The following is a 23,466-nucleotide window of genomic DNA, read 5'->3' as shown; positions in this document are numbered from 1 at the left end:
ACGAAAAATCCTTGAAGGATTGCATCTTTGTATAAGTGTACTTATTAGTGTTAATGAATATCTATTATTCTCGCGAGAAGAAGATATTCTGTAATTAAAAGAGAAATGACTATGTGTATAATGGCATTGAGGGAATCATTTGGAATACGACGCTCAGAGGTCTAATAATTTATAATTATCGCGTCGAGAAGTTCAAACGATTAATGTTCTATGTGAAGAGACGTTCTCGAATTACAGGTTAGAAAATTATCAAAAGATGATTAAGTTCAATTGACGGTTTCAAACTTCTGAAAGTCTTAGTATGATAAAATAGTCATAAAGGGGAATTTTAGTATAATATAGAAATATCTACACGACGAAAGATCTTTTATAGTACGTATCATTTTCGAACTGGTCTTTCTTTACTTATTTTTGGTCTGGTTAAAATATATAAAATTTTCACTTCACTTTTTCAAAATTCTATTTTCTTAAAACGATTGTGAATTAATCCAACAAAATCATTTCTAAACATCTTTCATCTTTGTTCCTACGATATTCGTAGAATTTCTATTTCAAAATTAAACAACAAAAAGTTCAATACAAATAGTAAAACAAAATACAGACTGTTCGTAAATAAATCTAACTTGTTACTGTTTTAAATTTTCGAAAAGTCTGAAAAAATTCTGGAACACTTATCGAAGTAAATATTTGAAATATCATTCGATTAAAATAAAACTTCTGTTATTTGCTGGTTGTCAATGATCTAATTTGCCAATGATGAGTAAAAATCACACCACTGTAAAAGACAGGATTTTCAAATTTTAAACTTTTTTTCATCTTTTTATTCTCAACTCCTATATTAACTATAATTTACCAAACAACTATTTCAACGTCTATCAATAATAATTGTAAAGTAATAAAATGTAAAATGAGAAAGAAGCAAATTAAACGTCTTAAGAAAGCTCTCAAGCATATATTCCATGAAAAAAGGAAAGAATTTAAGCAATTTTCACATGTTAATACCGATGAATAATTTTACGATCATAATTTTCACTGCCTTTCATTCCTAACGCTTACAAAATAATAATCCAACAACCGCTTACTTTGCTCATTTGTTCATTATTCATATATCATTATCTCGCCACTTTCTTGGACACTCATCGATAATCATTCTACAAAATAAGTAAAGTAGTAAAATCAGAAGAAAGAACAACATAAATTAAACATCTTAAGAACCTTGTGAAGAGTACAAGTGTTCAAAAAGGAACAAGAAAAAGGTAAGCATCTTTGACATGTTAACACCGATAAATAAGAAGATCGTAGCCGGCGACTGTACGATCGCAATTTTTCGCTGGGTCTTTTCATATCTCACCAAGCGAGCGCACTACCGCCGGCGGAAACTCGCTGGCGACATTATTATGTATGCTGTACCCTGTTAAGCAGAGAGAGGCGTTTCTTTTTGCATCGTCGCTATGAAACACATCCTAGTTCTTTTGCGCGCAAATTGCATGCTCCCTTCTTCTACGAGACTACGAGGACCGGGACGCCGAGGCATTAAGTCCATGCGTGGAGTGTCCACGGATGGATCCTGGATGTTTGCCGAGGGGATAATAGTGTAATGGATGAACAGAGACCAAGCGTGGACCAACGGATGAGACTGCTGTTTTCGAGACTCTAGTCTGAGGCTTCGCCGCCTCATTCCTCTTCTAGTATACTATTATTCTCTTTCGTCGACTAATTGGCATCATTGTTGTGCATTGTTGGACGGACGAATTGTCGGGCGTTCCCGTGATGCCACGAATCAACTGTGCCCGTCCGTGAAAAAAGAAGCGCTTTTGTCGAACTTTAATAAAACGCTCCGGCGTGAATGCGACGACGATTAGGATTATACTGACATTAATGCTGGCCTCCCCATTGCGGTGATGGACACAGTGTTATCTGTAGTTTTAGGATTTTTAGCAATTTGAACATTTAAGGTACCTCACGAGTTAAACTTCCCATTAGTGTATTTTTTTCCTTTCTCTAATACGAAAGAATTACACAATTGGATTAGCTCTTTTAGTCATAAGCTATAAGTTACTGGTTGTAATAAAAGCTCTAGTTTGGTAATTAAGTGAATGAAATTTTACAACTTACAAATCATGTGATTATCTTATATAATGTAAAACTTTAAAATTGTAGAGAAGATATCGATATAATCTACAATTTGTACTCTACACCACACTTTGTATTATACACCAATGTTATTAATCAGTAAATTATTGTGCGATTTCGAAAAACCTCATCTGACAAAAAATGTCTTCTTTTGTTTAATAAATAACAAATAAAATTGTGTTACCTATTAACTATAATAATAATGATAGTACTCTGTACTAAAATATAATTAGCGGCTGATCCTACATAATCTCAAATATAGAATTCCTAGCAATGGAAAGCCCACAAAAAAAAAGTGAAAGAAAATATTTCACTTTTTAAACAAAGCTGTTTAACTCAAATTTAGCCATCAATACGAATTACAATCTAGCCTCTCTGGCGAATACCTAGCGGCCAAGTAATTCACCGCTTACGAACCGAACAAAACGGCTCTCGTTAACAGACCTCCCATAAATACTAATTTCGCGCGTTGCACGCAACTAGCTTCGTTCCACGTACACCAAAATAACATTCAGGCCAGTTCGTGATCATGCAACGAGCCTATACTTCGCCCGTTTTCCCCGTGTTCCGTGTATTATAATAAACAATTACGATCTATGATAAATAAGATCCGAACCGAATAATCTTGACAGGAGAAAAGAAGTATTCTTGTTAACGAGAGCACGATAGATCGTGATCGCCAAAGATCTAGTGTTGATCTTCTGATACAGATTACAATCTGATAAATGATCGACGCGGCCATTTCGATGGAGGGGCGACTTGGAAACCGTGATTAGACTTTAGTCCGTACCGTGGAACGCGGAAGTCTTTCATGCAAACGCTTAGGCAAATGTCGTATATACGCGCAGGAGAAGTCGCATACCGTGGCGTGGTAGCCCCGTTAGAAACTTTGACATTCTATCTGCTACGATTTTCCCACGAGCTCCGATGTACTAACGGGAGCAACCTTTTCTGGCAGTTTTGTGGTAATAACCCGAGAGTCAGCCGCTCTCTTAATGCTCTAACGACTCGCTATATATGTACCGAGTATGGAGATTAGATTGGTACAAGTATATGGGTATATTTACAAGTAACTACCCGATAACGCCTTTGTCTTTTTCTTCCGCTACGAGACTTAGAAAGCGGTTAGAACTTGGTGATCTATGACTCACGGATATGTCGAATAACGTGTGCAATGAACCGCTCGATTATACAATGAATTGCGGAGAAATTGTAAAATTATAAGAAATTTGCGCACTTTTTGTGGAAAAAATTATTTGGCTGAATATTAAGTTTGATTCTACATATAATTTTGCGTAGATAGATATTAACCCTTTCACAATGTAACACAAGAAACTTGGATAAACTTTTGAATGTAATACCAAAAATTTCAAATCTTGGACATTATTACGTATGCCTCGATTATTATAATTTATTGCTTGTAGAAAATTAAAAAGATCCGAAAACTTTGAAGATATAGTTTTAAATATTATTGCACTGTCAAAGGGTTAAATTTGATTTCATATGCAATTTATCAATTGCATGTTGAAATAGGTATGAAACTTCAGTAAAGCTTATAGAATTGTAAGAAATATGCGTATTTTTTTGTAAAAAATTATTTCAATGGATATTTGATTCTAATTACAATTTATCAAACGAATGCTAAAGAAATTACAAAAGTTAAATGAAAATTTGTTGTAAGAAATTCGCATATCCTTTACGAAGAATCGTTTCGTTGGATGTTAAATATTAAGTTTGGGGGCACAGTTAAATAGACGATAGAGCAATGGTATCACGCGTTGTGCAATCCCCGAAGAAAGAATCAACTGGTACAATGACCCCATCGTCCACATGGAAGTCGTTCGACACGCTTTGTTTTGTACGTTAATCATATACAGGTCAGAGAGACCATTGGCCGATTTAGGTTGGGATGCGGCGCGGCAGCTACTTAAGCAGACAATTGGTTGTCATTGACACACAAAACCGTTACTAACGAGTGTGACGATCATTTCGACTGAGGGTCTTTCTTATTATTAACTATCTAGGACTGCGCGAGTCCACGGATACCGGGGGAAGAATCTTCACGTCCCCTTTCATTCTCAAAATTAGCCAAATTAGGAAACTATTGACTTTAATATGCTTCGAATTATAAAAACATCTGCATGCAACGAAAAACAGATAATATTTTTTCAAATATAAGCTAAATAATTTTTCTCTAAATTACAAAATTCTAGCTGTCATTCCTCGTTGCTATTTCTAACATCTTAATTTTGAACATTTCTAAAACCACTTACGTATTAAATATCCTTACAATAGTTTTTAGATCCTAATAATAATTTTATTTCTTTATTTTCCAATCTAAACACCGTCCAATTATAATGAATTTTTAAGACTTCAGAATCTCCAAATTTTAAATCGAAGATCGCTTAATCATCCGCGACGCGTACTCACCTAGATAGAAAAGAAAAGAAAATCGTAATAAAAAAAATCAATCCTCGTCGCTTAATATACATCCCCTTAAATATCCTAAACTATTAATCGAACGACTTCCACTCGAACGACACGAGTAAATCTCTCGTATAATTCGTCGCGTTATTTAACGAGCATTGCGAGTTTCACGAAGTGACTGCTCCCGTGTTGATTAGAACGAATCTTAATCGATCACGGTACATTAGTTCGTAGAGTGAAGGCAAGGGAGAGAGAGCGAGAGAGAAATAGAGATATATAGGATTCATAGGGACTTACCTCGCTCTTCAGATTCAATGGCACGTCGCAGGGCGCGTCCAACTCCGCTTCCGTTTTCACCTGATGAGACAGCATACTGTGGCTGTGCCTGGGCGGCACGGCGGTCGCCAACATGTTGGGATGCTGCAGATGCTGAAGACGAGGTTGGAGATGGGACTGGTGGTGATAAGGCGGCGACAATTGGGTGTTCAGAGTGCGAAGATCAGCTGGCGGGGAAGCGGGCGCAGCGGTACTGCTCTGTTCCTCCTCGGCCGAACCCTCTGCCATGTCAGCCTTGCATCCCGGGGACTCGTAATCTGCAAATCGACCAAAACTCTCTGAGGACCGATCTAATAGTTGAAATCGCCGCCCGCACGCGCCCCTGTCCCGTTCCCAATTCCATAATGCCAGGAATATCATTTGTCCCGGTTCGATATGCGCCGATGAGCGAAATGTGTCAGATAATGATCTGATAAATCAATTTTGGATTAAGACGTACGTTCAAAGACTTGTCCCAAGCCTGCTTTTTATTCACTGAAATAAAAGTGAGATTAGGATATAAAATTTTAAAGGCAGCAGCAAGATTAATCACAGATGTGAAAGCATTGTTAATTTGACACAAACGTACGAATTCGAGAATCAATGTAACAATGTAACAATCAATGAAACATAACCTACAAAAATTTCACTTACTCGGTCTCTTTTTTCAACAATAGTCTTACAGCATTTTGCTTTAAATTAAATGTAATTATATCTATATATGGACAAATCTTATATACAAAGATACTTTGTTCATAGTGAAAAGCTTAGATCTGATAATAACAATCAATGACAGTCAAGATCTTTATCTGCACTTTCTATCTTAACTTTTATGTTACTATTGGTTTGAATATGTACGTTTATTCTTTAGACACCTTATATACTTACATACACACACTCTTTCTTGTTCAATTGTTTTTTTATTTTCGAGAAAAGGCTTGTTTTCTTTTGTCATACGAATGTAGAGTCAACGAGACGCGACGCAATTTTCACGATGCGCGTGCTGTGGGTAAACAATTGCTGATATTTGACGCCAAGCACGATACATTTGAATACAAGATGCTTCTAACATTCTTTCTTTCCAAATTTAATCTTAGATATATTCTAAAAATATTATAAATACATATAATAGTATTAATGTTTACCAAAGAAAACACGTAAGTGTCAATTAATCTCACAAATTCCGAAAAAAAAATCATAACCTCTCTATTATTATGAAATGTAATACAGTAAAGAAAGTTAAAAAGACTAATAACTTGCAATTGATGCTCTGATGACTAAATTCCAGATTTTTATGCATTTATGGGAAATTCAAAATTTAAAAATGCATGAGACACACGCATATATGTATAAGACATAGGTATGTAACACGACATATTTACATGCGTTCATATACATGCAATATGTAAAAATATATAAACTATTCAAACTATAATACTTGTTATAATACGTATTGAATATCAAGTAAATCTCTATTAGATTCTATTTCTTCAATCATGTTCATAAAGATACAAACGATCATCCTACTGACGTTTAACCTAACCTAGAGATACTACATAATCAGACACGCCGACAATTTATCATATAATATCACATATATTCTTACTAACAATATTTCTCCATGGTTCCAAAACGTTTCTACACATCTCCAAAACTACGCAGAAAGCTTCAACTTTGAAGAACAGAACACCAGTCACCAAGAAATATATGCTCGAACCTTATACTTCGCGAAGCAACCTATCACTGAACGTCTCGAAGAGTTCGCAAAACCGCGTGAGAACAACGACGCGTTCGATAGATTTGGAAACTTGGGACCCCAGGAAACTTAAAAGGGCGTAGGACGACACGCATAAACACGATGCTAATTAAACGCGGGAATCCCGCCAGCCGTATCGAAGCGTGCTGCGCGCAGCTGTTAAGAATGCAGACAGTGGAAATTAGAAGGAGGTTCCGCCGTTCATCTTGCCGACTTCAAAGCAAAAACATTTGGTCGATGGCATCGGGACCAGACGAAAATGTTAGGGAGAAGGGGGGGGGGGAGCAGAGAGAGTGAGAGAGAGAGGGGGGGGCTTCTCGATGGATTCAAGAATAAAATCAGCCTGGCCCTCGCCACCTACCGACACCTCGCATTTATCTGGCTAATTATTTTTATCTAAGAGGCCTGTTAGTAAGAATTCAAGGGCAATGAGATCAGCCTGCCGTCCAGACAGGGACTGCAGAAAACCTGTGATCCTCCTTATTCCATCTTTTCCTTTTCTTTCTCTGTTTCTACATTTTCCTTTTCTCCTTTCCTTCTTCCTGCCTCAGTTAGACCTTCCTCTTTTCCCCAATCGCTTTCTTCCTCCCTTTTCATCTCTTCCCTAGGGCAAAAGCTTGGGGATCCATCGTCGAAGCCGCGGTTCGTGTACTTGCTGAACGCAACTAACAACATCTGCTTCTATTTTTGCGCTGGCCCGAGTCCAGCGCTTCACTTTTTAAAAGCCGGGCACCTATGACGAACGGCTGGATGGATGATCGAGCGGAAGCAGAATGGGCTAGAGGGGCGAAGGAGAGAGGAAAATGGGAGAGGGAGAGAGAGAGAAAGTGAAGCCGGTTATTCTGGACAAATTATTGTCAAAGGGCGCACCTTCTGCCCGCCAGCTACTTTGTTCCTCATAAAAGGCGTTTTATAATGGCAACCCGTGTAAATATTTCTCGGGCGGGTTTTTTTTTTTTTTTTAAAGAGACCGTCGACGACGCGGCGTTCTATCGTGATAGAGATTCTTTCCTACAGAACAGAGAATCGGTTCTATCGCGGTTGAGAATCGCACGAATGACACAGTCTGCGAAACACGCCTGGACTCTGTTATATACGTACGCCGACGATCCACGCGCTACGTAACACGTAATTGCCGTAGTTTTGTGTCTCGTTATCGGAGAATTAACGCGCGGGATTGCATCATTCGTGAGAATTTCTGGGAACCTATAGGCGGACGCTTAATTGCTCGTGAAAGGTGCACGATTTCATGATCATTCTGCCTGGCATTTGTTCCAACTTGCTGAAGAATTTCTGTGTCGAAAATTTGGAGGATCGAGACTCTATGTATGAAAATTCCTATAAACATTCATCTGTAACATATTTCTGTAATATATATCTTTTTAAAAAGTAATTTTTAGATTAATGAGAAAGAATGTTCCAATAGAATCAAACCAAACCACGCAAAAGTCACTCATCACGCAATAACCAATATGAAAATACTAAAATCACAAATGTTTCTCGGTGTTAACGTGATCCTACGGCAAGATCTTACAGTGCGAATCATTCGTTTGAAAGGAAGTAAATTGCTCGTGTCTTAAGCGATCCTTTCATTTCGAAGGACCGCTTGTCGACGAACGTGTGGTCAGACGAGCATCCAACGAGCCTCCCTTTTTTCCGTTTGCGGTCGTTAATTTCCGTTGGAATCATATTAATCGCTCTAGGGCTGCGCCCGTGAAATTACTAGACGCTTTAACCACCGGCTGTCCGGCCCGAATTCGTCCGCAACGATTATTATATCGCATCCTGAGGTATAATGCCGGGTATTCCGAAAGCTAGCCAATTAGTATCGTCGATTTGGATGCTTTAATGAGAGTGCGGTTTCATTAGCGTATCGGCATCGTTCATTCTCCCCTCTTCCCCTCTTTTGCGATCGCGATATGTGAAACGGAAGGAGAATCCTTGCAAAACAACGGACAAAGAAATCGACAGTGATTACGATCGTTCATCGTTCAGATGTCATTGAGCCGCAGAGTTTAAAAATTGCTAGGTTTCGAACTCGTATCAGACCTCGAGAGGCATCTCGTTTCAGTCTCAGGATACGACGATAAATTTATCGTCACCGTAAAACCGCCACTTTGACAATTATACACGTGTCACAGATATTTTTCGTACGGTAATATGATCGATTTAAGAATGCTTTTATACTAACGCTTGTTAATACGTATGATAGTGTGGTGGTAGGAATAACTTTACGACTTCTTGCATTTTCTTTACTTCCTTTTTGCTTTTTCGGGGATAAAGAACTTGGTGCTTAAGAAACGAAGTTGTCATCGGTATCGTTTTAGAATCGATGAATTACAAAATATTTTAGAATAGATTTAATGAGATACGAAGAGCAGAATTGAATAATCTACACGCTTATTCGTAGTGCACGTGACAGCACGATAATACAAGTAGTTGCAAAGTTTTCTTGGTAATAAAGAGTTTGATTTTCATAAAAAAATTGTCATCGCAACAATAAAGTTTATAATTCACGAGTTACATTTCCTGATAATGCAATTACTAAAATCTCATTCCATCGTCGTTAAACAAATAGGAACTCAGGAGTGAAGTACTCAAACGACCATCAAACGAACGAACAAAATGATTTTGCATAAACTTTAACTTTTGAAATCTAACGTCGAAGAAACAGATGTCCAGTAGTGCAACGAATCCGGTCAATTTTCCCGGGAAATGGAGAGGCTCGATTCTCTTGATCGAGCAACGAGTATCCGCTTTCATCGGGTGCATCCTGGCATGTCTTCTCGAGCGATAATTGCTGACGGGATCAGCCGGTGAAAGTCCACGTAATCGAATATGCAATTAAAACACGGGGACCATTGATACGAGGATCGGTCGAGTGTCTAGGGAGGCAATTAAAACGCGTGCATTATGCGACGAGCCGTTACAAACCCCGTCGCGAGACCTCTACCCCTTTCTCTCACAACTGCCGATCAGAGACGTTTAACCGCCGAGAACTGATCCTCTAACCAATTTCGTTGCGACTATCGACGCAACTGTTCATCCCTCGATTGTCTTCTCCTCTCTTATCTGCTTGTCCTTCTGCATATTTCTCTCTCGTCCTCGCTTCCGGGCGAATATCGCGTTTTCATATTATCATCGTACCGCTATCCTCCCGACTCGAGTGAAGGGAGACGAAGATCGTAGAAGGAACCAAACAGCGTGAGTAGAAGTTAGGAGGATGGGAAGGAGCGGTAAGAAAATGCGAGAAGGAGATGATCGAGCGACCAGTGAAGAAGAAAGAGAGATAGAGAGAACGCAGCGTCAGCGACGCCGGCAACAGCAGCGTACAATTAAGGGGGTTGATTGATGTTAATTCAAAGGGTAATTAAGAATGTTGCGCATAAAAATCCGGTAATTTATGGTCATTGGGGATAATTATATGTTGACCAGCTTGTAATTGCAAGCGCTCCGTGGCCTACAACACCGCGTATAAGCGGCCGAGAATTGCGGGTAGCTCTTTCCTTCGAACTGACCGTCACTACTTTGCCTCCCTACTTATACGTATGTATGTGGTAACGTTTAGAGAACGTGTCTACGCTGAACTGGCTTCTTCTCTGGCTTGGTGCGTGCGAGTGTATGTAGGTGGCTGGCTACGATATACGGTCTCAGATCGCACCTTATTATAGGGGCTAGTAGATAAGGTGTATTTAGAAACAACCATGCGCCTCTGGCCAGCAGCTAGCTAGCTTCTCTACCTATGGTCGTACCTATCGCCCTGTCTTCTTCTAAACTAGGTGTACACGTGTCTAGATTGCTCTCTCTCTCTCTCTCTCTTCCCCACCCCCACATACACACACACACACACACACACACACACACACACACACGAGAGACAGCCCATGGCTTCAGGCGTTGCACGGAGGTGCGTGTAAATCGCCCAAAATCCGGGTCTCGATTTATGGAAGCGAGTCGCGCGCGTAGACCGCCGCGCTTTTAGAATTTTAGGCTCGGTCCAATTCGTAGCGAAAACGCGGACCGTTTCCACGAGCCGCGTCGGACGTTCTTACCCACCAACGCTATAAATAACCACGGGTAATCACCATATGGCCAAGCATGCCACCAAATACCCCGGCTTCTTCGCAGATGATCGCGAGTGACTTCGATTTCCTGATAGACGCATCACACTTCACTTGACAGTCGCGTTTCAGCTTTCGGCCTGTGGGATGGTACTATCTATGAGAACATTAGGTTTGGGAATTTAGGGATGACGTCGTTTCATGATGTTAGAGAAGTCTGTTGTCTCTAATAAGAAATTATAATAAACTTTGAGCGATTACCTTAGTGCAAGATTTTGGGAACTGTTTTGGAAAAGAATCGTAAATGAAGGAGATACGAATGGAAATTTGATCTACGAAACTATATGTATGGAGCCTTCGAATGATTGTTTCGTGCAAAATTTTATAGTTTTAGAGAAGAATTATGGATAAAAGAAATCGAAATGGAGATTCTATTTAAAAAATTATAGTGGAAGCTTCAAATGATTATCATGGTGTCAAATTTTGCAACTTCAGAAAAATATTCCAAGTATTTAATATTCTGCCATGTAATTATAAACTAAGATATATATTTCGGTGTAACTGTGTGTAATTTGATATAAAATAAGCAAAATACCAAGCTGCGGGTATATGCAAACGTGTGCGATAACTATTCGAAGCGTCGTAATTTCGTAAAATAGTTTCATAGAATATACTAGTCACATGATAATCGTTAAAAATATTTATCAAACAGGATGCCCAAAGTATTACTTGTTTCATTCCACAAAATTTGTAAAAAATATAAAAAGTATGCACACCTATATATTCGAATAAAGCATAAAAATTTCCTGAATGGTCTTCTTATTTCCAACAGGCAACCCCTCTCGTCGATCATAGCACCTGTCAACGAGAATTAACCGATACTCATGCTCCTGATAAAAGACTGGTTGTCTTCAACGGGAAGCAAATCGAGTAATACCAAAATCTCTGTACCATCGAGAAAAAAAGAAGGGACACGAATTTCTCGATGAAAGTACAAGGCTGTCTGCTAAAGGGCAAAAGAAAAAGAAAAGGTGCAAGGGGAGAAGTGAGAGGGAGAAAGTAGAAGAAGCCGGTATGGGTAACCCTACTACTTGAAACACGGCCAATAAAATGATCCCAGCGGGACCAGTTGGCAACCGCCCATCGCGACATTGTCCTTGCTGGCTTCTTTTCTTTCTCTCTTTCTCTTTTTTTGCACGATCCCGTAATCAATCGACCGGTCTAATGGCAACGCATAATCGCGGCTTTGTGGCGCCTGACCGTGTTCATAATGCTAAAGAGGCCGAGTAAAAAGGAAGCTTGAAACGCGTTTCCCTGTGTATGAAATGATTTGGTGGGACCGAGGCTGACAAAAGCAATTGCGATATTTGTGCAAGGCCTTTTTTGTTTCTACAGATTCGGCACTCCCCTTTGTGCGGAGTGGAGTGGAGTAATTGACTAGAAAAATATTGCATTGGATGAGAAATTTCCCTTTTGCAAATATTTTCGCGTCTTTATGACTTGCAGAAAATAATTTATTGTGCAATAATTTATGTACCGCTTGCTATATTTAAATTTCTTCCTTTCTACACTTTAAAAATGTCAAAGTAGGTAAGTAGATCTAATATTCTTGTCAACTTTTCCTGACATTGAGTCTTCCAACATAATCGATGTCTCAATCTATACAAAATACAATCTAGTTCACAATTTTCTACATTTCTTCTTCATCTTCTCTAAACACCAATGTCGATAAATAAAAAAGCCACACGTCTCCAAAGTCACATTTCTTAAAAAAGTAGATCTCTACCCAAATATCGCTCAACAAACTCAAATCTGCAAGATATCAAGTATGCGACTTCACACAGTGCGTTTCAAACTCGAACCTTTCCATTCCTTTCACCGACTCGACTCGTTTAACCCCTCGGTCCCTGGATTGCCCTTCCGGCAACTCGAAAGCGCAACCCCAAAGCGATGAAAGGATCTCTGTCCCTTATATCATCGTCGAACTTGTTCGCTAAACGCTCGAAAACAGCACTATAGCAACGTATTCGATCGGAACACAGCAGTCACGTGCTACTGAATCGAGTTTCCTTCTCCTGCAGTCTCCAGTTGGTATCGAGTGATTCGAATTAATCTTTAACGCGCGTATGTAGGTAAGCGCGGCGGCTAAGTGCCGCCCGAGGTAATGGTCGTTCCGTGCGATACCATTCCGTCAGAAATCCGAGGGGCTTTGTCCCGAGTCACGAAACGCAAGGATTAAACCCAATACAGGCCTGCTAATGCGACTGTGCGAACGCCTCGACGAGGATGCATACAACCGGACGAATGTGCGTAAACGCAACGGATCTTCGATCTCACGACTCGCCATAAATTGGCCATCCAAAGGGATCTTCGAATTGACATCGGGACGCCCCAAGATACGGGATTTGCGGGAAACGTTTGTGGTTAAACACGATGCTTCCACGCCAAATGATTGCTTTGTTTACACGGTTCGGAAAGAGTTGAATTTTTAAAAGACGATTCCGGAAGATGACATAGGATATGTTGAAAGTTTGGTGGATGGATACGATTAAAGATAGGTTTAGACTGCCCCAAGCTTTGAAGTTTACGACAGTTTTTCGAATTCTAAAGTAATGTAAGTCTTGAGAAAAGGGCAGAAATGCTGGCGATTCTGTATTTAGGCGAAGGAAGGTTGAAACTTTGAATGACTTGAATTCGGGATGAATCGAATGAATTAATATAATTTAAGAATTTCAATGGATAAGTAACGTTGGAGATAGGTTTACTTTGGAGTGTCCCGGAATCGGTAAAGTGGTGCAGTATTCTAAGTTTTGAGGAAAAAAGTAAAAATGCTAGGAATTCTACGTTTATGCGTTTTAAAAGGCAGTTGAAACCTTATACGACGATTTCGAAGAGCGATTAAGGGTGAACTAGGAAGGTTATTGATTGAAGATAAGTTTTATTTCACGACATTCGAGAGTTGGTACGATTTAAGGCGTTACAAGTTTCGGAATGCAAGTGAAGATGTTAAGAATTCTATTTGTCACAATTTACAATTTTAATGCAATGTGTTGTAACAAGAAGTTTGATAAACGGCTAGGTTCATGGCAGATTTAGTCCACAGGTTGGGACAGATGATACGACGTTGCAAAACATTAGAAATTTTAGGAACAAGATAGAACTTTACCATAAATCTATTTTAACGAACATCGTGTTTATTAAAAACAAAACCCTAAACCTCAAACGAATCTACAAACATCCAAAATTATGCGTATCAATATCATAAAACAACATACTCATAGAATAATTCATAATCTGTTAGTTCGTTTTACGCAAATTATATAAAATTGGTATTTCACTCGTATTTGTAAATCGTCGGCATTCCCCCGAGAAATTAGCCCAATTCTCGCAACTGTGGTCGCGGAGGTCGATCAAAAGGCGGAACATATCCGAGAACTTGCAGCGGTGGTTTTAAGTGAAAATAATCCAAAGAGAGGCGGAGACGATGAAAGAGAAAGAGAGAGAGAGTGAGAGAGCGCTGGCATAATGTGGCGTCAAATTTTGGCACGGAGGATGGAAAATATGATACGATATACGTAGGCGCACGGGCAGAGACCATCCAGAGGAGCCGCAGGAAGAATATTTCATGTTTTACGGCGCCAGCGTCGTTGGGGTTGCGCCGGACAAAAAAAGTGTCAGCCCGCCGGCTAAATCAGAGCGTGAGTGCATTAAACTCCGAATTACCACAAATAGAACTTTAACCGCACATGCCCATTATAATGGTACCCCCTGCTGAAGATGTATTTACGTACTAAACCGCCTTCGCGGCTCACGCTGAGTCGTTGGAATTAACATCTGGCCCAAAGACGAGTTGCCTCGGTTCATTGGACCCTTTTTTTTCGACCGACTTCAACGAGATTAACCGTCGTTGCGGAACAGTATTCGCGTTTCTCGCTCGATCGAGCCGAAAAATCGCCAGATTCGTCGCCTCAACTATCCTCAATTAATTTCTAGTCGTATTAAATGCGTGTAATCGATGACTAATTTCTTAGTTCCTTTTTATTAAGTCAATAGCGTTAATTGTAAAGCAAATAATAAGTAAAGTGGCTGTGAGTAATTTTTATCGAATATGTGATAAGTGTGAAGAACATGAAATTTGATAATTAGGTTGATGAAATGGCTCTCACAGAGTGTTCTGCACATACTGCGTTTACTATATTATATAGAAATTGCAATATATGCTGCAAACTTTTTTCTTAAAGTTACACGACACAGGATACATTTTATACTTGTTGCAAATTGTTTCAGCAAGAAGAGAAACTTATGTAACAAATATATATATTATAAAATAACCAAGATCATTCTTCCTCCATAGTATCAACATGCGTGTCAACATATTTACTATGTCTACTACAACCATTCATGAAGAAATCTGAGCATTGTATGTACATATATAATACGATATAAGAGTATATTAAATGCATGTATGTACATATACTATACGATATAAGAGTATATTAAATGCAGGTAACATAATTTGCTACTTTTTATACAATATAAGAGTGTACTAAATGCAGATAAGACTTCAAATATATAATATATCTTTTCCAAAAATTAAAACGTAATCGTATGATAAGATGCTCTCTTACGTAATATTGACGTGTCATACACATTACGCAAAATAACGAATATATTAACGAACGGACTTTATATAACGAAATATTCAAATGTATTAAACATTACGTTATTATTTCAGGCAAAGGCAGGATTTCACAAGAATCTTTGACTAACTCATATGGTAATATGACGTAAATTAACGAACGTGCTAATAATGGAAGAATTTGTCATACATTACCCAGGAAATTATTATTTATAATGTGACGCAAGGTAACGAAGTATTAATTATGTAAGGAATTTTCAGAGTAATCAAGTTTATAAAACTTTTCTGAATAAAACACCCTTCCCAACAAAGATAGATTTTCTAAAAAAACTCTTACGAATTCAAAGAGTAATAACATTACTCAATGAAAATAGTACTCTACAAAAATCTTTGTTAAGCACAAAGATTAATGAGATACGATAAGGTATTAATAGCGTAGGAATTTTGTCAATCAGATAACTTATCCAATAAAACGGCATTACCAATAAAGACAAAATTCTAGAAAAATCGTTAAGTCCGAAGAATGAAGCGTGGAAAAGTGAACAAAAAAATCTAGAGATAGAGGTAATCAAATTTATCAAACACTATCTAATAAAACACAATTTCTGACAAAACAGTATTCTACAAAGATTTTCGTTAAGTGTAAAGAGTAAAATTTCAAAACTAAGCAGCCAAATAATCTATAGACCCAAATAATCAAATTTATCAAATCCCATCTCATAAAGATAATAGATATTTCACAGAAACTTCCGTCAAGTACACGGAGTAGAGCCTTAAGACAAAATTATATACTCAAAGGCTCTAGAGACTATAGCGGCACACGAGCCAACGGAAAATTCGGATCTGGAGAGACTCATATTATTGTACCAACGTTGTTTTGGTTTACAAAGTTTAAAGGCAAACGAACTCTGGACAAAATGTTATTACCGTTATTAATAATCTTCAACCGGAATTACATAAGAACTGCAACTTTGAACTTTTTGTAATAAGTCCGTCAATAAAAATGTATGAACGTGTTCCCTAGTTGAGTTGAATTGTTATCCTTTCTGCGATCAGCATAGTAGCATTGAGCGAGCGACGATTACGACCGCCATACACTATCTCTGTACTTATACTGAATTTTAGAGTATAACTGACTATTACGATTTCATCTACTCGTTGCATTATTGAATACACCTACACGTTTAATAATCCACCTCAAGACCATAACAATTAAAATCAAATACTGACCAATAAAGACAGAATTTCACAAAAATCTTCTCAAAATCAAATGAGCAACCAGTCAAAACTAACCACCCAAGGGCCCGAGAGATATAAATCAAGTATCATCTCGGTTGAAAAGGAGACAGACGTAAAATACGAGCGGAACATGGGTCCATTCTTTGGAGAATTAAAATTCTTGCCAGGGACCTTTCAGTGCTGGCAGCAAGCGCGAGAAGAAGTCCTCAATAGGGCGACGAGGCACGGAAATCTCAGGAGTGCTTTTACACGCAAATTAGGTCTATTAGGAACATCGAGCGTACAAAAACACTCGTGCCGTGGCATCACGCTTGTCCCTTGACGAGCAGGCCCGCCCCGTTACGCACGTGCGTGCTTCTTTATGAATTATTAGAATTAATGACACCTCACGCATCGCCTCGCGCTATGGGGCGTCACGTCGTCCAATTGCTTGGAGAAGGATTTGCCCTCAAAGGGAAAAAAGAAAGAAAAAAGTTTGAACTGCGAAAGGGTTTCATTTCTTATCTCTTCCACCCTCCGACAATTCATTTTTGTTTTTTGAAGAACCACTTGTGCAAAACGTGAACATTGTTCTTGCACGTCGTCGGTGAGATAATGTATTGCTTAACATAATAAATTGTTTACTGAATACAAGATACAATCGCTATAGTCTATTTTTTATATTCGATTTATTCTGAGGAGTTTCATGAAGTTTAGAAATTTTCCGATTAAATTTGTTAATCCATTTAACCACTAAAATATAGATTAAATTTTCAACAAACTGCATAAAACATTGCAACGCATTTTAATGATCGAATATCAATCCGAACTTTTATTTACCTTTAAAACCATGCTAATAATAACGATCATCCGTTAAAAACTAAATCCCACGGTGTTATAAATACCAATATCTAAAATAATTTTCAAGCATCCTAAATTATTTCACCGAAACGATATCTGCCAAAATAATTCGGAACAAACAGATCGATCGAGACGGTGGAGTAACCGAAGAAAATCAATTTTCCAAATGAAGGAAAATTGCTTAATCGAATTTAAGGAGAGGGGGAGAGTGAATGTGTCGACGATTAATACGCGATATCGTGTTCGAGCACGAAAACGATGAGAAACACTCGATTCACATTTGACGCTCGAAGACGGTGGCGTAACTTGCTTAGCAGCGATGATTCGTGAGTCGATAATCGATGGAGGGCGCTGGATGGAAAATAGAGAAGCAAGGATACAAAGCGAGCTGGAAGTGGGTAAGTTGTCGAGCGAAACGTTATCGCGCGCCGGATCGTCGGCAGGGGTTGAATCGGCTAAAAGGGAGCTTGAATGGGGCTGCAAACAGGGGTTGACGAGCCGAGGGAAAAGGAGAACAGAGATAGAGGATAAACGTGGAGGAACGAGGAGAAATGTGCAAGGATTTAAGAAGGGGAAAGCATCGATTACTTTTCTTGACCTGGACAATATCCGCGTTCTCTCTATTACTCATCCCCCGCTTTACTTTTATTCATACTTTCGCTTTTCTCTTTTTCTTAGATCCGTGTGAACGCGGATCTTTTCTTTTAAATATCTACTTCTCTATGTTCCTTTTCTTAGATCTTGTAAATGTTCAATTCTATAAATGTTGTACTTGTTATGGAAACTTTATGGAAACTTGTTATGGAAATTTTATGTTGTTTTTACCTTGTTTAATTGACAAAACATAGTTTTGGTTCTTGTGCTGCGAAATATATTCTAAGGATGAAATTCAGAAATCTGCACTATTAGATGAAAATTATTTTTCAAAGAGAAGAATTTTCCCTGTTATAATTCAGAAGTAAAAAGTTTCTGAAGTTCCTGTCACCCTAAATAATCAGTTAAACCATTCAAGGAAAATTTCTTCTAATAAAGATTCGTTGTTCAATAAGAAGACCCTTCGTGTACCCAAACTTGAGTTAAATAAAACAATTTGTAACACCGCTTTTTCAATTTTCTTACGGAATCATCCTATATACATCGGAAGTACTTCAAAGCAGATAAGGAGAAGCGTCGGTTTTTCTTCCCAAGTCGCCGGAGAGAACTACTATCCCAACGATATCGCGAGTCGAGTGCTTCCTTTGGGATTTTCCGCTTTCGAATCTCCATCAACCGGCACTTTCCTCCTCTTTCTCCTCGCATTCCCTTCCTGGTTTTCCACGTCAAGCAAAGCGGTGCCCTCTCTTTCACTCGTTCTCCCTCTTCCTCAGCCAACCACTGCTCCAACCCTCTCCTCCTCTTTCAGCGACTCACCATGGTCCCGAGGCGGCAAGCAAAGAACTCTCCTACCCTCCGGTTGCTCGCACTGATTTTCTACCCTCGACACCCTTCCCATCCAGCAAACCACTCTGCACACCCTTCGTCCAACCTCCTACCCGCTCCCTATCCGCCCCTCAACCCCCGCGCGTCACTCGGTAGTCACGCTGCCAACACGTGCTCCTGTTTACCTCTCCAATCACATGGTCCGTGGAAACCGTGTGTGCCACGGTGGCCAACGTGGTCTCACTGACGGTGTCATTTCATCGAAAATATCTGGCACGCAGCGTATGCGCGGCTGGGTTAATTGGATTCATGACGAGTGCATGCGTGTTCGACACGCACTTCGGACCGCGCGTACGCGCAACCCACCGGCTCCGGCATCATTCCGCCGATGATTTCGATGGAAACCGCGGTTCGCCGGCCTCGTTTTTAACAGTGGAGGGTGGATGTCGGCCAGGGCGGTGGGGGTAGTCATCGAATTGCTGTAATGAAGAGCTCGCGGTACGCGTAGTGTCGCCAGTGGATGTTTAAAATTTCGCGATGACGCTTCTAGCCATTTACCTCGTGAATCATATTTCCGTTACTTCTCTTTTTTCTTCGTCGTTTCTATTTGGTTAAAATTTTATTCTAATCGAGTGTATGCTTAAAAATATAAATAGGTTACATGATGTTTATTTAAAATGATTGTGATCTATTGGTTAAAGTATATAACGACTGTGGGTATTTTTATGGTGTACTTGCTGCGGATTTTAATGTTGTAGTTTTTGACAGTGCTTAAAGTATGTTTCAAGTTTTCTTTCTTGTAGACGAAGAAGACATTGTTTGAAACGACGAAACGAATTATAATACGATGAATTATAAGAAACAGATAAAGAACTTCTTTTTGCCTTTTTTGCTATACAATGATCAAAAGACGTACAAAACGTCTGGAGATAAAATTGAATAATACGACAAACACGAGGAAATTTTATACCTAAAATCATTCAACTAAGAAACATGATTAAACTATCCATTCCAGGATTATAACAAGAAACAAGAGTTTTGTTCGCAAGAAGATGTTTTCTACGTTATATCCTTAAAAATCTTCGTAAACAGTAAACATCCTCGAACTTTCCGATACAAATATCGTACACAAGTTACACTCAACCTATTTCCACAGAAATGTTGACAACAATTTCTACAATCGTACTACATACGTCTTTTTGTGAAGACGACCAATGCGAGAACAGCACGAGCAAAATGACTATTCGAAGGTTAACGGAGCACACAGTTTGTTGTGTATTGGTATACGCATTGGTATACGGAGCTGGTGTTCCGATCCTTCAGTTAGCATTTTCAGGTCACATTAGATGTAGACACGTACGCGATCGCGCATAATTATCACCCTAATTATTGGAACGCGGCTAAGTAGCCGCGGGGAATTATCACCGGCTTCGGGCGAACCGTGCAGAACCCAACGCCGGTTTCAATCTCTCGCTAGCAACATTCCCGCGTGGCCGGGCCCCCGAGTAACTTTCTTAATTACAGAGATTAACTTCATGCTATCGGAGCAACGATTATCGCTCGCGAGCCTCGCAATTGCCTGGCCAGATATAAATACACGGCTGGATCGACTGAACCAAATTTTGATGGAAATATATGTGCCCTTTTCTTTTCGACTACTACCAATTACTACGATTATAGGGTTTTTCTATTAGATACGCTTCACATTGATATTTAATCTTTTCATCTTGATGTGTAATATAACGTTATCCGTAAAATTAGACGTTTTATCTGAGATCGAAAATTCCTGTTAACCTCTTTTTATCGGGACATAAATAACATTGAGATACTTTCGTGTTCTACCAACCGATGTTCCCTGATGAAATGATAAATTTTTTATGAAACTTATCTATATTTAACGACAAGTATTAAACTACCTTTATGACTTGTAGAACAGAATCGATTTTTATTCTATCTTCTAAGTGGATTTATCATTTATGTTATTTTTCTAAATTTCCTATTTTAATATCGACGAGTAAGAGTTATGACTGACACTCACCTGAGACGACCTGTGATTGTTGTACGTGGGACGTCGTCCTGACGTAGATTCTCTCGACTGATTGGTTCTATTTATTCACCTCGATGCCACCTGCTCGAGCGAACTGAAAATCTTCTTACCGCGCTTCCCCAGTCTGACGAATTTTATCGTCTCTGAATAAAATTTCCCTCGGCTGGAACACCAACGGATTCGACCGCAATTCCTCCGGCTTTCTGATTCGATCGATGACTTTCCTTGAGAGAACCTTTTCGTCGCTTCCTCTTTTTTTTTCACGATCCTCTGGTAATTTTCCAACGACCAGCTACGACAGATAACAGTCCGGATGGCGACGGTGGACCGACGTCGACGGACAAACGATTCACAAATACATCGACCGCCGGTGACATCAGCCTACTTAATTACGCCGGGTAATTGTGAGTAATTAGGAGCGATTAAGAAGCAAACAGTTAATAGCTCACAGCCCGATAATACGTCGACTCGATTCGTCGATCTTTCCAGCTAACCCGGAAGGAATGCTATTTCAGAAGTACCACCTTTGGTTTATTACAGAACTATTTTTTTTTTTTCTTTTTATCAGAAACTCGATTGAAAACTCAAACGTCTTCTACTTTACTGAAACAATCGCAATCGTCTTGTAATGATTCTTAAGTGAAAAACGTTGTGAGGTTTGTAAGTCAGTTCCCTTCGAAGATGATCATGTAACACAAAGATGGAACGAGCACAAAGTGCGCGGACGAGCGTTCCTTTAATGTGATTTTAATTATTCTATTTGTCAGACGGTGTGCGGCGACCGTGCTTATCGCGCGCGATTCCACGTCGAAGAACACAACGGCAGTCACGTGCGTGTCGCAATTACCCGCGGCGATAATTAGGAGTTTGTTAGAGTCTGAGTCCTTGTGTCGTCGTCAGTTTTATTACTGCATCGCCAGTGCGACGCGTAGTCGTTAGAAAACGTAATGATACGCGGCTCCTTCCTTGGATACACTCTAGACACGTACAACACACGGACGTTTCAGAGTTTGCCCGTTGATCAATCTTTCGCAGAATGTCTACGTTTATTGCCGTGCAATTAACTCGAGCCACCTGTCCGTAGCACCTGCCACGTTTAGTGCCTCCCGCACGTGGCTCTCTTGATAATATATTTTCGACAGTCTTCGATCATACGTGTAAAGCCTGGGTCCGCTATAAATTCACTGAACGAAGTTCACTAGGTCTAAAATAAGTCACTCGAAGAACGTCCACGCTAGCAGTGTCCGTAGAGATCCGGCTTAATGAAGCCACGGGTCAGCTAATCGATCGCGACAACGCACAGTAGTTTCTGCACGTAGTGGTTAGACGGCTGGCGATGGACACTTATTCCACTGCGTTTAGAACGCGTCACCGGTTTCAATAAATTCACCACAACCGTAACAGTCGACGAATAGTCAGGATTCGCGATATGTCTATATATAATGTGTTCCTTTGGTGCGTCCACGTGCCGACTGAACGGCGCACGCACCTCTGCGCTATGATTCCCTGATCACTTTCGAACTCACACACTCGCCTACCACCGGCGTATTTCACAAACTTTCTCCACTCAAAGTCGTTCCTCTATCTTTCACATCCCGTCCGATGAGGTCCAGGAAGGTTTCTATTCCTCGCTCCTGTATCCTTTTCACTGTGGACTCGGATCGAACCCCTCGTAGAACAGGATCGATCAGACTCGACGCACTCTTTAACGAATCCCAAGATCGGTGATCCAAGATGATCGATCGTTGTTTGGACTGCTCGTTCTAGATCACGTTGGCTCGGTCCTCGTGTCGCTGGCAGCGTGGTGTGCACGTTGCGCGGTCGAAGCTCGGCGCGAAAACTTGGACCTGAATCCTGACGGTCCGCAGTCTGGCTGCGTAGTGGCCCCGCTGTTGAGTCGAGGGAAGGCAACCCGCCGTGGCTTCTCTCCCGCCTAGCCGCCAGCCAATGCTCGTTTCAGCAGGAAGGGGCAATGGAGGCGGTCCTGGGGGCGGTACCGATGCGCGGAGGTGGTCCGCGAGTTACTCGCGAGGATCCCGTTGTTATGATTGTTATGAGTGTCCGAGCTGCCTCCAGCGAGGCTGCTTTGGGGGTGGAACGCGGCGCGCGAGAGGGACCCGCGCGTCGTCTGTCCCCCTTTTTCCACATCCTGGCCCTCTCTCCCTCGCTCTGTAATATAACCACCACGAGCCCGAACGAGCTCGTAACCGTGATGCAAATCAGCCCGACGGGGCTGAAGAGTACTTCGACCGGGGATGCCCGGGAGGAGCGATTGCCACCAAGGACCGATCTCACGACACCCACCGGTCTTCTGCGCGGAAGGGACACCACCGGTTGACACCAGCCTCCTAACGATGTGATTTTAAGCGCTCATCCGATGGACAGATCGGCAAATTTTTTCTTCAGAGGCGGCTAGTTCTTGTAAAATGGACGATCAGAGATAGCGGATTGAAAATCGATGGGTGGCACTCGGTTGGTTTCTAGGACGGTCCTTCTGGTTTTTCTTACAGATTTATAGGAGATGAGTTATTCCGCAAGCGGATGCTGGATGGTAGTTCTGTTAGATTCGTGAGAATTGGGATGGCGAGGA

At 40.3% G+C, this 23,466-nt stretch overlaps 1 protein-coding gene across 3 annotated transcripts in view; it reads right to left on the bottom strand.

Annotated features, from left to right (window-relative positions):
* The window catches only part of LOC126922462 (POU domain, class 6, transcription factor 1), a 210,940-nt gene extending 188,170 nt beyond the window's left edge, over positions 1-22,770 (bottom strand). For 2 of the 3 annotated variants that reach the window (XM_050735013.1, XM_050735015.1), the window contains exons 1-2: positions 20,868-22,770; positions 4,858-5,153 (exon numbers count right to left, since the gene is read on the bottom strand). In XM_050735013.1, coding sequence (XP_050590970.1) covers positions 4,858-5,124 — 267 coding nt within the window. In that variant the 5' untranslated portion in view covers positions 5,125-5,153; positions 20,868-22,770. The remainder of the gene's footprint in view (positions 1-4,857; positions 5,154-20,867) is intronic. The other variant, XM_050735014.1, reaches the window with a different exon arrangement.
* Positions 22,771-23,466: the final 696 nt, after the last annotated feature.

This window comes from Bombus affinis, chromosome 12 (assembly GCF_024516045.1).
Source record: "Bombus affinis isolate iyBomAffi1 chromosome 12, iyBomAffi1.2, whole genome shotgun sequence".
NCBI classification, from domain to species: domain Eukaryota; kingdom Metazoa; phylum Arthropoda; class Insecta; order Hymenoptera; family Apidae; genus Bombus; species Bombus affinis.
This window is presented reverse-complemented; position numbering and strand designations above follow the sequence as displayed.